Source organism: Salminus brasiliensis, chromosome 14 (genome assembly GCF_030463535.1).
Source record: "Salminus brasiliensis chromosome 14, fSalBra1.hap2, whole genome shotgun sequence".
Taxonomy (NCBI): domain Eukaryota; kingdom Metazoa; phylum Chordata; class Actinopteri; order Characiformes; family Bryconidae; genus Salminus; species Salminus brasiliensis.
This window is the reverse complement of record NC_132891.1, coordinates 7,385,015-7,401,121: the sequence shown is the minus strand read 5'-3', so window position 1 is coordinate 7,401,121 and position 16,107 is coordinate 7,385,015. Positions and strand designations below refer to the sequence as shown.

Genomic DNA, 16,107 nt, shown 5'->3' with positions numbered 1-16,107 from the left:
CTTTCCCACAAATAAAGATCCCTTTCCTCCAGTTCCCAGTCTAAAGTCCATCAGCCCCACCATCACACTCCTTATTTCCCCTTTTCACACGCGTTTCCTCCACCTTGGGTTCTAAATCCAAAGCCCACAACTCGTAACACGTAAGTTAAGCAGTACCCGGTTCTTTGGCTCGTGAAAATTGTGGAACCCTTTGAAGACATTAGAAAGCATTTAGAAAATAACCAGAAAGAACCATTACAAAGTTCGTGTTTCACAAAATTGGTTCTTTAGGTTGTCTTAACTAAGAAGAACCCCCCTTTTAAGAATGGAAGCAAAAAGGGTTCTAGAATAAGGTTCTTGGACACATGAGAATAGTTGAGTGGAGATTGTTTTTAAGCTCAAAATGGGTTCTATAGGAAAATGGTTCTATATTATATTGGAAATTGGGTTCGTTGACCAGACAGAATAATCGTGACAAATTGTCTAGTGGTCAAAAATTGGTCACAGTTCTGTTTAGAACCTAAAACGTTTGCTAGAGAACCTTTGAAGACCCCTTCCTTTTGTAGATTCTTTAGTTCAAGCAAAAAAGGGCCTCTATAATACTGAAAAGAGGTTATTTGATTATTTGAGAATTGTTATGAGTGGCATTTAAAAAAAAAAAAACTAAAATAAAAAAATTAATAAAAAAAAGCTCAAACTTGGTTCTATGTAATATTGAAAATAGGGTTTGTTAGAATGTAAAAAATAGTGGAACCCTTTTTAGTTCTATATAGAACCATTAAAAAAGAAACCAGACCAATGGTTCTTTTAATTTGGTCACGGTTCTGTAAGGAACCACTGCTTTTACGTTTCATTTTTAATAAATCAAATTAAAAAGGGTCTATATATGAGAAGGGGTTCTTTGACACGTGAGAGCAGTGAACACATAGGTGAAACCCCTTTCAGAGTCATATAGAACCATTTTAAATCACAGAGAACCATCTTTTCCCATCATAGAGTGCAGACAAGAACTAGTATTCAAATGGTTCTTTAAGTTGGCCTGCATGGTTCTATTTAACTACTGCTTTTACTAAAGAACCTTTAGAGAATCTCCCTTTTATAAGAGTTTAGGCAAAAAGGGTTCTATATCGTACTAAAAAGAGGTTCCTTGACTCATAATGTTTTGGTTTAGAACTTTTTCTCAATTGAATTTTTTCTTTATATAAAACATCCCTTTTAAATGGTTCTTTAGTTGTTGTGGTTCTGTATAGATCCACTGCTTTTACTAAAGTGAAAGAAATGGTTCTTTAAAGAGGTTCTTTGAATGTCTTTGACAGCTATGAGGAGAACCTCCACATAGCCATGTGCCAACAGCCATTTAACTGTACCTCCTAATAGTTCTCCCCTGTAGAACCATTACTTTACTAAACAACCCTTGAGGAACCCTTATTTAAGGGTGTCCAATATCTGAGAAAAAAAGATCTAACCAGTCTCACTTTATCAGCTCCAGAGTTCTGTATTCGAAACATTAATCGAAGAGTCTGGGAGAACGTTTTCCCCACTTTCTGGTCGATTCCAGAGCACGGATGAAAGGGAAGTTATTTTAGTAGATGAATAACTCTTTGGATGAGAGGTTTAAGGGGTGACACCACATAGGGAAGGGAACTAAGTCGAGATATAGCTTCCAACATCTGGACTGCAGACCTTCTTGGAGGCGCATGTGGCCAGAGCTGTGGCACAGAGTACAGTACACACTCCACTCCGTATCTACACTGTAAAAAGACGTGTTGTTCACCAACTTCAAAAACCGCGGTGGCTTAAAACGCTGGGTTCAGTGGAGCTCCAGTAGTGAGTTAACAAAGTCAGCGCCTACTTCAGCTGATCTGACCACAGAGAACCAGGTACCGTTACTCTAAAGTATGGTAATATAGTTACTAGAGATGAGGAGTCACCTGAGAAGTCAAACAAAAGTACAGTGGTTCTTTGGGGATGCAAAGGTGGTTCCTCTATGGCATCGCTCAAGGAACCCTTTGTAGCACCTTTACTAACTAACAAACTAGGACACCTAAGCACTGATACAGCTCATATACAGCTTAGGAATCATCCAGAGACAACATCCAGCATCTGTCAGCATAGGAACTGAGGTGTGTTAGACCCTATTTCCACTTTTTGGATCATTTTGGTCTCAGATCATAATGCTAATAAACTCCAAATGAACTAGAAACCCTTTTTTGAACTAGAAACATCCTCTAGAGTGAAATTCAATCGTCCTAGATTCCTCGTAAATACTTCATCATGCAAAAACCCAGAAGGAAGTGCAGATCCATCTGTATTCATTACAGTCTTGAATGTTCCTGAGTGAATAGAACTAGTTCAATCTCAGCTCTGGACACTAATCCACTTTATTGTGTTTCAGGCGGATTCAGTTTTTGTGTTTTTGGTTGGTGGAAACTGGTCACATCTCTGACTTTTAAGATCCAGATCCGATCCCACACAGGGTCTACATTTATTAAGGGTTTTAAAGGAGCACAATTTCTATTTCTACACTCGAAATAATAAAGGTGCATCAAAGGGTTCTTTGAGCCATGCCACATAAAGAACCATTTTGTAGAAGAGATCTGGCTTTACATCAAGGGACGGCTCTTGAAATCTCCAAATGGTTCCTCACACTCACAGATCTCTTCTACAAACATGGTTCTTTACACCCTTAAAAATGCAGGTGCCATAGAAGAACCTTTTTTTTTTTGGCTCCATGAAGAACCATTTCTGTAGGAGATCCCAATTTTCCCAAAGGTTCTTCACACTCACATAACTTCTGTGGTTATTTTATGCCATCGCTCAAAGACGAACCATCTAGGACACATTTTTTAGGAGGGTATCAGGCTGATGTTTCCCAACATTTTTTTTGACCACTGAGCACACACACACACACACACACACACACACACACACACACACACAAGAGAGAGAGAGACTGGCCTAAGCCCTCGTTTTCTCTGAAGGTCTGCAGCAAATGGCTAACTGAAGGAAGTGCTTTTGTTGGTGGTGTTTAATGATAGCCGCTCTCTTGCCCCTTCACTCTCTCACTCTCACTTCTCCAAGGTGCTTAGAGCGCGTCTCTGAGGCACTCAGGCGACTCGGAGCAGATTAAGTGGCAATCCGGTTAAAGGCAGGCTCTTTTTATACACAAATCAACTTCAAATCACTTTTTAAGCCACTTAGACTTACACGCCGTGGCAAAATGCTAATGCACTTTTCATTGGCAGAGATTAGGAGACGGAATAGAGGAGATTAAATGAAGAATTGTCACTATCTCTTGTTGATAGTAGTTATGGGTGGGTTTTAACTCAATTTTATTAAATTAATCCGACTACTTTTAGACTGCGTTCACATTAAGAAAATAAGCCGATTCTGTGTTCCGACCCTGACGCACAAAACGTAAAAGAGCCGCCGTCGAGCTGAGGGAGTGTAGACAGCGATAATGAGGATGATGTGTGTGTGTGTGTGTGTGTGTGTGTGTGTGTGTATGTGTGTGAAAAACGTGGTTCTAACCTGTTGTGAAACAGAGACTGGAGGGATCGATACTTGAAAGGAAGTATTTTATTATAAAGAAGAAATACTCGTATCTGATATCGCTTAAGCACGTGTCCTCAAAAAGAAACGATACAAAAGACAGCAAAAGTCTTTAATGAGCAGTTTAATTAATTCCGGATTAATTGTCACGCAGACAACTGGTCTACCGAGTCACCATCATAAACAGCATCACTGTGAGTTTCAGCTCAAAGCGAAATGACCCCTGCCCTCCTTCATCACCTCAGTCACATCGTTCTGTATGAAAGACTGATATGAAAGTAGTTCATATTTCCTTCATTTTCTGTTTTAAATTAAGTTTATTTTTATTCATTTTAATAACAGATCGAACTAAATAATTCCCATTATATTAGCATACACAAATAATATACTAATATAAATCATTTGTAGTGACTTATAAATTCTGTTTTGGTTTTTTTTGGAAGCGAAATAAAAGATTATTGTTATATTTTAGAGATGAAGGATGTTTTTCTTTCGATATCAAAACGAAATGCTTGTGAGACCCCTTGTGGCTCGGGGGCTCTACCCGACTCTGTTGCGTATGGCACGAAATGGCCCTCATCACAATTACCACCATCATATACATCTACGTCAGTAATGTTATTGTTATTGTTATTATTAATAATAATAATAATAATAATAATAATAAATAATAATTAGTAGAGAAAGAAGAAGAAGCTCTAGTCTGACTGCAATCATCATCATCATCATTAACAACAACAAAAATAACTAAATATATAAATAATAATCAATTTGTTATTATTATTATTGTTGTTATTATTATTATTATTATTATCATTATTATTATTATAGCTCTAACTTGTCTGAAGGGGCAATGACTGTCATCATTATCATTTTTAATTCTCCCTTATTTTAGCACGGCTATAGCAGTCCACAAAACAACGTCATCGTCAACAACAACAATTATAATAAAAATAATAATAATAATAATAATAATAATAATAAATGCTGAATATGCTTAAAGCGGTCTCAGTGGGAGCCCTATCTGTTTGTCTGTCTGTCTGTGGGTGGTTGGGCTGCTGAGCGCGTGACGTTGCCCCCAGCACCGCGCGCCTGCCTGCTGTTCCTGCCCCGCTTGTTGCCCCTCACTTCTCCCTGCAGCTCAGAGCTGCGGCCACCTCACCCAGCGTGGCCTAACGACCACAATACGAATAACCCCCCCACCGCCCCCCACCGCCCCACCTCCCCCCTGCAGTCAGTGCAGCATCAGCTGTGTTCCCCTCATTCCAATCACCAATCAGTCATCATTAGGGCTCGCGATCATTAACGCATGTGGATGTACCTGCTTTACGCGCGCACCTTTCCACAGCCCTGCGTAATAGTTAGAAAACAGGAGCCCGGGCTGCGCTTGGCCCTCCTCCTCGTCCTTCTTCTCCTCCTCCTCACCCTCCTCCTCCTTCTCCTCTCGCCCCCAGCCTCTTCGGAGCGTTCCCCTTACTCCCCTTTCGCCTCCTCGCCGCGAGCGCCGTGCACTCGGTTTTCCTCATCCAGCGCGCGTGAAAAAAACACCCAGTTTTAATGTCGAGTCGTGAAAAACGCTTGTCGGGATGGAAACGTCGCGCAAACGTGGTCCGGGACGAGTCCTGATTTTAGCAGCAGCACTTCTGTCACCTGCCTTCACGTGAGTACAGATATGCAAGGGCTGCAAAGACTTCTTTCATTTCTGTGGATTAAAGGTAGGCTGTGTACTTGCGTGTGTGAGGTCACGAGCCTTCTTAGATGATTGACAGCTGACAAAACAGGTTTTCCCATTCTGACTTGTGGGAATTACAGACATGGGCCTGCAGTAAACACCAGGCTGCAACTAAGTCCTGCTTATGGCTTGAAAAGGCTGCTCTTTGCACCAACGTCTAGATGTCTGACAGTTAGTTTTTTGTACTGAGCATTGTTTCAGACACACGAGCCATATTTCCAATTACACACACACACAGACACACACACACACACACAGTCCCACACAGGCACACACACTAATCAAAACCAGTTATCCATGTGCCAGGGAAAACTGCAAGCTTATGAATGTCCTGTGTCCCTCCTCGATTTTCCTATCAGCGGACGTTACCCAGCTGGCCACCAACGTTGATAGATGTTATTATCTGAGTGAACGTAGGTTGTGATGTAGGGCGACCAAAATTCAGTGTCAGCTAAATGTCAACATCAGTTTGACACAAAGATAGAAGAAGAGTGACGATAGCTGCACTGTCATTTTGTTGGTTGTTAAGTTGTGATGTTAAGTAACCAAGATCCAACATTTTCCAAACATCACATTCCAACATCCTATTGATGTTAAATTCCTATATTTAGCTTTATATGCTAAACTTTGTAATGCAAAACAATGCAAAATTCAGCAGCATTAAAATTTTGTTGGTCACAGTGCTCAGCAACCAAAATTCAACATCTGTTGAATATGTGATATGTGACTTCAGTTTCCAACCAAAATTCAACATCTGTCCAACGTTGGAGCTTGATGTCCTCCCAGTGTTGTTTTTTGACGGATATGTGACTTCAGTTTCCAACCAAAATTCAACATCTGTACAATGTTGGGTTTGACATTAACCCAATGTTATTTTTTGACAGATATGTGACTTTGATTTCCTACCAAAATTCAACTTCTGTCTAACGTTGGAGCCTGATGTCCACGCAATGTTGTTTTTTATTAAAGATGTGACTTTAATTTCTAACCAAAAGTCAACATCTCGACAATGTTGGGTTTTGCAAAGTCCCAACGTCTTTCTGACATCAAATTCGTCATCCGGTGGCCACTAGGTAGCTTTCTTTACAAACACTGATCTTAGCTGGCATACACAAAGGCTTTTCTCTGCATAACTATTACTAAACCGTCGGGAACGAGTTTTGCTCTCCATGCATTGTACTGCAGCTTCGCTCTGGAGAACCTGAGTCAACAGCAACCACACAGAAGTTGAAGGTCATTAATAATTGCTTTTGAATGTTTCCAATTCTGCACAAAATGAATCTCACTATGCAAAGCACAGTAGTGTAACCAATGTACTATAATTTCATTTTAAATTCCACCCCTTTAATGCATTCTAAAACATTTGCATTACAAAACTGAATCAAATACTTATGATGCAATAGTTCAATCAGATATACTCATTATTACAGTAGATGTAGCTCTGTTTGTGATGGGACACGACGGTTTCCTTTCCTGGGCCGTAATATACCATATTTAACACATTAGCCTACAGACAGCACAGTATCACCAAGAACATGGTGAGAAACATGTCATCTCAGCACTGCTGTTCATTTCCAGCCCTCATGTACTTTAAAAGTGGTGATCAGTAAAAAAAAAAAAAAAACATTATTGAAAACTGGAGGAGGAACGCTGCAGAGTTCAATTATCACTACCTTTCCCTGGACATGTGCAGAATGTTGTCTCCTCCGCAGCTTGAAATTAGAAAAGGAGCTATTTTGGGTCACATAATCAGATGACATCACATCGCAGATGACATCACACCAGTGCATGCTTGTCTTAAGCGCTTACTCGAGCTTTTATCCTCCAAATGAGCCAAATCGAATAAAAGTGCTACCAGTTCAGCAACAGGAAGTATGAGGCTTTTGTGGGGTCTGGTCCACCTGAATGGGGCTGGTGTGATTAGACAATCTGATGATGGTATAAATGGTACAAGACGTTCATGAGGAAAACATCACACCTCATCTGGTGATACTCTTGAAACTGATTGTGAATCCATTGTGCAGCTATGCTAGATTTTACAGCGGAATATTAGTGTCCGAAACTAGGCCCTATTCACTATTTAGTGCACTATTTCTGGGCACTATGCCATTGTGTGGTGGTGTCCAAAAGCATAGCAAAGAACACTCTTTCAGAGTCTTTATAGGAAAGTCTGTTCAGCATGCTGTTGAGGTGGCCTGATGGGATTTTTAGTTTTGAAGGCTGTTTTTAATTGAAGTGGTCATTATAAAGCCTGTGCTCTTAAAAATGAAGGTGCTTCAGGCGGTTCTTCAACCTATGCCGTCTAAGTACTTTTCTAGCCATAAATAATCATGTTTGTGTGTAAGTTTGGAGGTTTGGAGAACAGCTCAAGAAACCCTTTGAAGAGCCATTATTTTTATAAGTGTAGTAGTTTTAAAAGACAAAAATATCCATTATCCAACATGTTTGTGGACACTGCTTCTAATGAATGCATTCAGCTAATTTAATTTGTAGCAGTTGCTGATACAGGTGTGCAAATGCACACACACCGCTTGTCTAGTGCCCGTAGAGAAGTACTGCCAATAGAATAGGACTCTATGGAACAGATAAACATGAACCTATTGGCACCATGCTGCTTAATGCCTGGGATGGGTTAGAGGAGTGTAAAGCCCCCCAGCATTCAGCTGTGGAGCAGTGGGAGAACTGTGTCCTCTGGAATGATGGCTGGTGCTCCATCCAATACTTTTGAGATGAGTCAGGGAGTTTGGGATGAGGTGGGGTGATGATCGTCCAACATCCTGACTTTACTAACGATCTTGCTGCTAAATGTAATCAAATCCTCACAGCAATGCTGGACAGTAGAGAGAGTTCCTCCAACAAAAGCGAGAGGATCTCTCTTTTTTAACATGCTTGATTTCAAAAACAATGAATAAGCAGGTGTACCAATACTTTTGTCCATATAGTGCATCTTCATAGCAAGGGAGCTCTTCCTGCTGATTGGCTCTTTTTATTGCAGGATGTTGAGTTACAAACTATCCCATTCATTTTTCCACCAATTAACCAATTATCTCCTATTATAATGCCTCTAGGCTAATGCAATCGTGCTGTCCCATAATGTACAAAAGTCAGAGTGCCCAAGTAATGTACACCAGTAGACACCAAATATGTTATATGTGACCGACTGAGATCACTCTTAGAGAGTGATGAGCAAACCTGTGTACGAGTGTCTGAAACCATTTACTTGAATCACTACTCCTGCTCCACATGATAGTGTTTCATATAGAACTCCTGGTTTCCCAATATGGATAAAGTGTCTGGGTGTCTGGAAGCGTGCTTAAGAGATCATTACAATACAGGGGTAATAATCACAAAGCGAGCAACTAACAATTTGCTCTCTCTGTCTCTCCCATAGGGTGTTGTGTAATGACATCCTCGGTCTAAAGGTGGCAGGAGAGCCAGTTCTGACCCCCAATGCGGTGTGTTTAAAGCTGGCGGGCCTGAGTAAGAGGCAGATGCGGCTGTGTGTACGTAGTCCCGATGTCACTGCGTCGGCCCTACAGGGCATTCAGGTCGCCATTCATGAATGCCAGCAACAGCTCAGAGATCAGCGCTGGAACTGCTCAACACTGGAGAACCATGGCAAAGTGCCGCACCAGAGCGCCATACTTAACCGGGGTGAGTGAGAAAATAAGAGAAGTTAGAGAATGATGGGGAACCGGCACTATTTGATATGTAAACACTGTTAAAGTTCTAAAATGTACCATTCACTCATCAGTTCATTCAGACCATTAAGGGACTACATTAAACATCATGGTCATGATGTCACAACCATGAAGTGATAAGAAGTGTTGTTACTGCATGTCCTTAAAAGAGAATGGTTCTTTGAGTGGTTAAATAATTCTTCTATATGATGGAAAGCTTCTTGTATGTTATTTTAGAGTGTTGTAAAAATGGATATATGTCACACTAAAAAGGGTTCTCCATTGTTTCGACACAAAGAACCCTGTTAGCCAGTCTATTTTAGATATACTAGTGGAGAAAACATGCTGTTCTTGGCTGTCAAGGAGTAAATGGGACATAGCAGCCTTCCAAAGAATCCACATCCACATGTTTTCCAACATCCTTGAAAATGTATCAGTTTGTTACAATTTATTTCAGCCTGAACAATGTCACAGAGGACATTTGCATACACTATATCTCTCATTGCTGACACAGATGTGCAAATGCACACACATAGCTTGTCTAGTTCCTGTAAAGCAGTACTGCCAATAAACCTATTGGCACCATGCCGAATTGCAGGTGTGGACTAGATAGGTATAAATCCCCAGTATTGAGCTGTGGAGCAGTGGAACTTTTCTGGAATTATGGATGATGCTCCATACAATACTTTTGGGATGAGTTGGGGATGAGGTGGGGTTGGTGATCACCCAGCATCCTGACCTTACTAACGATTTTGGGTATTGGCAAAATAGGCTTAATGTTAACAAAACCGTTGCAGGACCGAAGATAATTTTTACGTAATTGAAAAGTAATAAATACCTTCAAGAAAGTGTTTGACACACAGGTGTTTGGCCCGCTCGCCTGCAGGTTTCAGAGAAAGCGCCTTCTCCCTGGCTCTGCTGGCCGCTGGTGTGGCTCACTCAGTGGCCTCCGCCTGCAGCATGGGCAAACTGCGGGGCTGTGGCTGTGAAGCGAAACGCCGCTTGGATGACGACAAAATCCGCGTGAAGCTCTCCCAGCTGCAGCTGCAGACTCTGCAGAGGAGTGGGGTGAGCATTGTGGGAGCTGGTGGGCGCACGCCTGAATTTAGCCCGAACCACAGTGGGCTGCCTGCTTACCTACGTTCTGCTCACCCTGGTACCCTTCTCAAACCCTTGCCTGAGGGCGTCACCTCCCTACAGGAGACGTGGGAGTGGGGAGGCTGCAGTCATGATGCCCGTTTTGGTGTCCGCTTCTCCAGAGACTGGCTGGACTCCAGAGGATCATCCCGGGATATACACGCCCGAATGAAGATGCACAACAACAGAGTTGGCAGGCAGGTAGGGTGTTATGAACCATATAGCCGTGGCTCATCATATATTTTACATGTGTATAAACAGCACTGTACGTCTAAGGTAACACCAGTATAACTTTGTACTGTCACACTTTTTGTGTAGCACTGTATTTATACTGTATGTCCAAATGTTTGTGGACACCTCTTCTAATGGATGCATTCAGCTACTTTAACTTGCACCTATTGCTGACACACACACACAGCTTGTCTAGTTGCTGGAGAGAAGCACTGCCAATAGAATAGGACTCTCTGGAGCAGATAAACATGAACCAGTGGAACACAGTCTTCTATGGAATGAAGGCTGGTGCTCCATCCATACTTTTAGGATGATTTCAGGAATTGGACATGGGGTGAGGTGGTGATCATCCAACATCCTGACCTCGTTTGTGTTGCTGCATGCAATCAAACCCTCACAGCAATGTTTCAAAATCTAGCAGATATTAGAGACAGTTACTCCAACAAAAGCAGAATACACTATTATTAATACTTTTGATTTTGATAGAAATAATGATTGAAAGAGGGTGTCCTAATATTTTTGTCCATTTTGTCTAATGCAACACTACACTTTAGTGTAACACTGTACATATAGTATTATATTATTATTATTACTTCACTTTTATTATACATTACTTTAAGTGTAGCATTGTGAACACTTTAGAGCACCCTTTTATTGTAACACTAAAATGTAACCCTTGTAATGTAAATGTAATGTAACACTTAGCATAACATGTACACTTCTGTGTAACGTTGGACACTTTAAGGTACACTTTTTGTGTTTTGGTGTAACACTGCACTTTAGTGTAATGCTGTATGCATTATATATTACTTTACTTTTATTATACATTAGTTTAAGTGTAGCATTGTGAACTAAGACTAGTGTCATGGACACCTTAGCCCACATTTGTAGTGTAACATTCAAATGTAACATTTAGCGTAACGTACACGTCTGTGTAAAGTTGTACACTTTATGGTACACTGATGAATGCACTGTGTATTGGACTGTTCAGTTGCTTTTCACTAAAGACTTTCTGTGTCAAGTGTAACACCGTCTTGCATGTCTAGTCTTGCCTGTGAGAGATGTCATTTGAATGTTTCAGTTGTAAATACTGACACACATATCACTTTTTTTTGAACAGATAGTGACTGACAACATGAAACGAAAGTGCAAATGCCACGGCACCTCCGGCAGCTGCCAGTTCAAGACGTGCTGGTACGTGTCCCCTGAGTTCCGGCTGGTGGGCTCCCTGCTGCGCCAGAAGTTTCTTTCCGCCGTCTTTATCAACTCCCAGAACAAGAATAGCGGCGTCTTTAACCCGCGGGTGGCTTCCGGGCCAGATGGGGCAGAGCCTGCCAGGGCCCGGCGCCGCAGCCTCTCCCGGGAGCTGGTGTACTTCGAGAAGTCGCCGGACTTCTGCGAGCGCGAGCCGTCCGTGGACTCACCTGGCACGCAGGGCCGCACTTGCAACAAGAGCAGCCCAGCCATGGACGGCTGCGGCTCGCTGTGCTGCGGCCGTGGCCACAACATCCTAAAGCAGACGCGCAGCGAGCGCTGCCACTGCCGCTTCCACTGGTGCTGCTACGTGCTGTGCGACGAGTGCAGGGTCACTGAGTGGGTCAACGTGTGCAAGTGAGCGGCCACACACTTTTCTTGCCCTGCGAGAGGGCCAGAAACTCTTCAGGGGATAAGCGGGAGGGGGCAGAAGACGTTAGCCCTACCCTTTCACGCCAAGCGTGCGAGTGTTAGGCTTCCAGTCTTACTCTTCCGCAACTTCGGCTTAGCCACTTCTCCACTCGGCCCTCTCATCTGGGACGCATTTGCTTTGTGTGGCGGTTGTTATTCTCCCAATGCCAAGTCAGAGATTGAGGAGAGGAGTGACTCATGTCATTTGTCTTTGTTTCCCCTGTTTGGACTCTTCAGCCATGAAAATGCCCCGAACGCCATCTGTGTTCTTCACAATAACAAGGCGCAACAGCAGGAACGCATTATTGCCGAAAAAGCAAAGGCACTGCCACCACATACAGTTTTGTGTGTACATTTGAAAATGTGAGCTTAGTGAAGCCGTGGCAAATATTTTGCGAGTTTTTCTCAACTCCTTTTAGATGTCAAAACCGATGCCATAAGCCAAGCCATTTTGTAGGGAACTGAAACAGAGGACAGAGGATGTGCCTTTGCCTGTTGGTTGGAGTTAATGTAAACCAGAACACTGCAAATGTGAAAATACTGCGCTGGCTTTTCGAACCTGTACAGGCGAGGACCACAGCAGAGGCTGTGAAAAAAAAAGACTGGAGAATACCTCTCATAAGGTTTTTTCAGCAATCTGATTAGAAACATTCATCCTGGAATCCTCTGTACTGTGTCTAAGACCAAACGTCAGATACTGCAATGAAGGAAGGACATGGACTCTTTCTAAAAATCTGAATGAAACTGTATTTAGTAAATTGAAGTAATGCTAATCAATTTACAGTGACACTGAGACATATGTATTTTTTCACGTTTATTTGTGTAAATGTTGTTTAGCGAAACAGATGAATTATAATGTTAAACGAATTATCTTGTCGAGACATTTTGTGCCGGACCATTTCCAGAAGCTTTGCAAGTCTATTTACAGTGGCTTTAGAACAAAGAGAGTGTCTGCAGAGCTGAGATGAAGGGTAACTTCCAGAATGAATGTAAGTACCCTGCGGAAAGTGGCTCGAAGCTGGCCAGCCTGAATGTGGTTTCCTTCGAGACTGACTTTTACAAGAGGGGATGAACTGCGGAGAGGAGTGATACCAGCCTTAGTGGGATCAGCTGTACAAAGTTGACAGCCAGTTTGAGACGACCCTGCGTGCTGCCGAGGACAGTTTGTCCTTGTCTGCGCATCTGCCACTGAAGAAGGCTCGACTGCTGTGTGCTAACTCGACACAGACCCAGCTAATGTTGACCGTGCCGGGTAGATTACTGAATACTGAATGTGATCTGTTACTGATGAAAAATTACACGACTAAAAATGCAGTGAGTGAAGCCATCTTCTAAATCACTTAAAAAGTGTAAAATTACTGATGTTCAAACTCTCTGAAGATAAAGTCCTAATATGCCTAATAGTCATCATTCCTCACTCCATCATTCCTCACAGCTATTGTGTACACAATAATGGACACATTCAGCAAATTAGGGCATAATACACTGATTTATTAGCATTGCCTAAAGATGTAAAATGAGGAACCGCATTTAGGTGTAAGTGTGAGTGCTGTTTTACAATCTTACCTAAAAGACACTTAACTATACTAATGAATATAACAGTCAAAAAATAAACAGTTTTAACAGAACAATTAGGTTTCTCTTTTGGCTGGTGTGTGATGTGGTGACAAATGGGTGGTACAGGTACTTAAAGCAGAAAAATGGTCATTGCACAAAAAGACAAAAGATGAATTACTTCAGTTATGACTTATGAGATTAATATTGCTATGAATTTTTACACAGGTTTTGTTATTTTAAAAAAAACGTATTTTTTTAACAAAACTTATTTTTTGATTATTTTTAAAAATAAGTCAAATTGAATGGATTTGGAACAAAGGCATGGAAAGTGTCCTGTCCTAAAAGTATTTTGTCCTTAAAAATCTAAGGAGTGAGATCTTTATAAAGTCTCTTGGAAATGTAATTTTAACCAACATACCAATATTTCAAATAAATGCTTAACTACAGTAACAAAGTAAAACAAATGTTCACCCTTGATGCTGCCTAATAAACTCCTTAAATAGTAAACAAAAAAGTCTATAATCAGTAACTGTAATCTGATTACACACTCTCAAGGTACTTGACTTTTTTCAGATCATCGTCTTTATCAAAATGGAATATAATATAAATAATATATAATATGATACAGAATTTGGATTTCATTAGTCTACTAATACCCAAAACTGAAAATTGATGGCATAATGGGATTTTGGGACATGTGAGCCTCACAATCTGCAAAAAGAGGATAATAAAACATGCATTTCTATGTAATACTTATTTAAAATGGGCTTAAAATGTGTGCTGTTCTACTGTGGCGTACGCTGGTCAGGGTGAAGGTAAACTGTTCCAACGTCCCGACAACTTGAGTTAGCCATGCACGGTTATTTAGTGTAACAGTAAAGGAGATGGGGGAGAAGGAGAGTGGTGTGGAATGATAAAGGGCTGGATCTCTGGTTTGCATTTCTTCATTCCTTTATCATTTCACCCTGGAGCTGCTGCGAAAGGGAATTTCCTGTCGCTGTTTCTCCCCATGTGTGAGACAGAGAGGCTGAATAGCTTTGGAGCTCGCCTCTCCTCCCATCAATGCAATACGGCCACTTACACATCCAAGCAACACACTGACAGCATCTAGAATAATGACAACCAGACTCTCCAAAAATTTAGGTTGGGGGCGAAGTGGTGGGGGGTTGAAGCGCAGTGATCCGATGCTGGATAAGAACATCGTTCAGTTTGCCTCCACTGAGGCAGAGCAATGATATACAGACGTACGGACGGACGGACCACCACACAGGTAGAGGCGTGGATAGATTTCGCCTACACGATACGCACATCAAAAGCGAGAGGGACACGGGCAAAGCAGCTGCAAACATCTGCTTCTGGGCTCTGTGTCCAGCCTACCCTTTCCATTTTTGATGTGGGACAAGGAGAAAGAGAGGAAAAAAGGCAGAGGAAAAAAACAAGGAGCCAGCTACCCAGAACATCAAAGGCCTCGCCTCGACGTGCAAGCCCTCATTAGTTCTGCAAGCCTAACCAACCCGACTTGTGATTGTGTTTGCTGGGGTGCGCTTTGGCAAACACTTCAGAGGAAAGGTTCCTTTAAATTATAACTCCAACCCCCACCCTGCTTCTACTACCACCACTGTACGTAACCCCCCCCCTCCCCAGCCCTGCTGCCATAACCCACCCACCTCCCCCCCAAAAAAACTCCCAGCACACAGAATCACGGCGTGCTCCCCCACTCACCACTCCACCCCGTAATCTGGTGTGCAGCTGCAAACATCTGCTCCAGTCCCTCTCTCCTCTCCGAAAACCACCGAATTGATAAACACATCCATCACAAAGCCACTGACAGACGGTGGGGCATGCAAAGCGACACAGAAAAAGACACTCATGATTTCACCAGAGCAATGTTTGTGCAAGCACTGATGATTCTCATTGACTAAAATGCCACTGTCAGATTAAGCATACTGGGTTACAGTAGAAATACGAAATTTGGGGAAAATGACGTAAGGTAAGAAATTACTGAATGAGCATGCTCATGCACTCCAAATGTGTCATTTAAGCATTCTTTTGTATTGAATAGTGATCTGTAATAGGGGGTTTGGACCTTGATATGGTGCATGAAACTCAACACAGCATACTGCATCAATTAATAAGGTTTAAAAGACCTACTTTAAGAGGTCTTTTGGCTCTTTTGCTCCAGCTTCTGATATCTCAACACACTTCAGGCTGCCAAATCCTGTCCTTTGGCAGCGTCTGGCAGGTTATTTATTAATTCAGGCGGGTCTTTGGCTGAATAATTAAACAACTTTGGATGTGTCTGAAACTCTGTGCCTTGCTGCATGTGCATAAATGACAGAAATCTGTTTTTTGAGAAAGTCTGATGCCTAACTTTCTCCAAAGAGGCTAAAACAGGAATGTGTTACATAGACATATGTAATATATCACGTTTAACTTTCAGATAAAACACTTTCCCACATATATTTTCTCCTTTTCTTACCATGTATGTGAGAAAGAGCCCAAATGTGCCGTATTTTGCGTACAGCAGATCACAAACGAGCATTTCACGCCAGGGATGCAAGCGCAGCATCGTGG

The 16,107-nt window shown here is 41.9% G+C and overlaps 1 protein-coding gene across 1 annotated transcript; it reads left to right on the top strand.

Moving 5' to 3' along the window:
• The first annotated feature begins 5,117 nt into the window (after positions 1-5,117).
• Positions 5,118-11,926, top strand: wnt10b (wingless-type MMTV integration site family, member 10b). The gene is made up of 4 exons (XM_072696506.1): positions 5,118-5,191; positions 8,655-8,917; positions 9,830-10,281; positions 11,432-11,926. Exons 1-4 carry the CDS (start codon positions 5,118-5,120, stop codon positions 11,924-11,926), a joined length of 1,284 nt encoding a protein of 427 aa, XP_072552607.1.
• Positions 11,927-16,107: the final 4,181 nt, after the last annotated feature.

Coding starts and splice junctions, on each gene's coding strand:
- wnt10b (XM_072696506.1), top strand. CDS start 5,118: ATGGAAACGTCGCGCAAACGTGGTCCGGGACGAGTCCTGATTTTAGCA. Junction 5,192..8,654: donor CTTCTGTCACCTGCCTTCAC/GTGAGTACAGAT, acceptor TCTCTCCCATAG/GGTGTTGTGTAATGACATCC. Junction 10,282..11,431: donor ACAACAGAGTTGGCAGGCAG/GTAGGGTGTTAT, acceptor TTTTTTGAACAG/ATAGTGACTGACAACATGAA.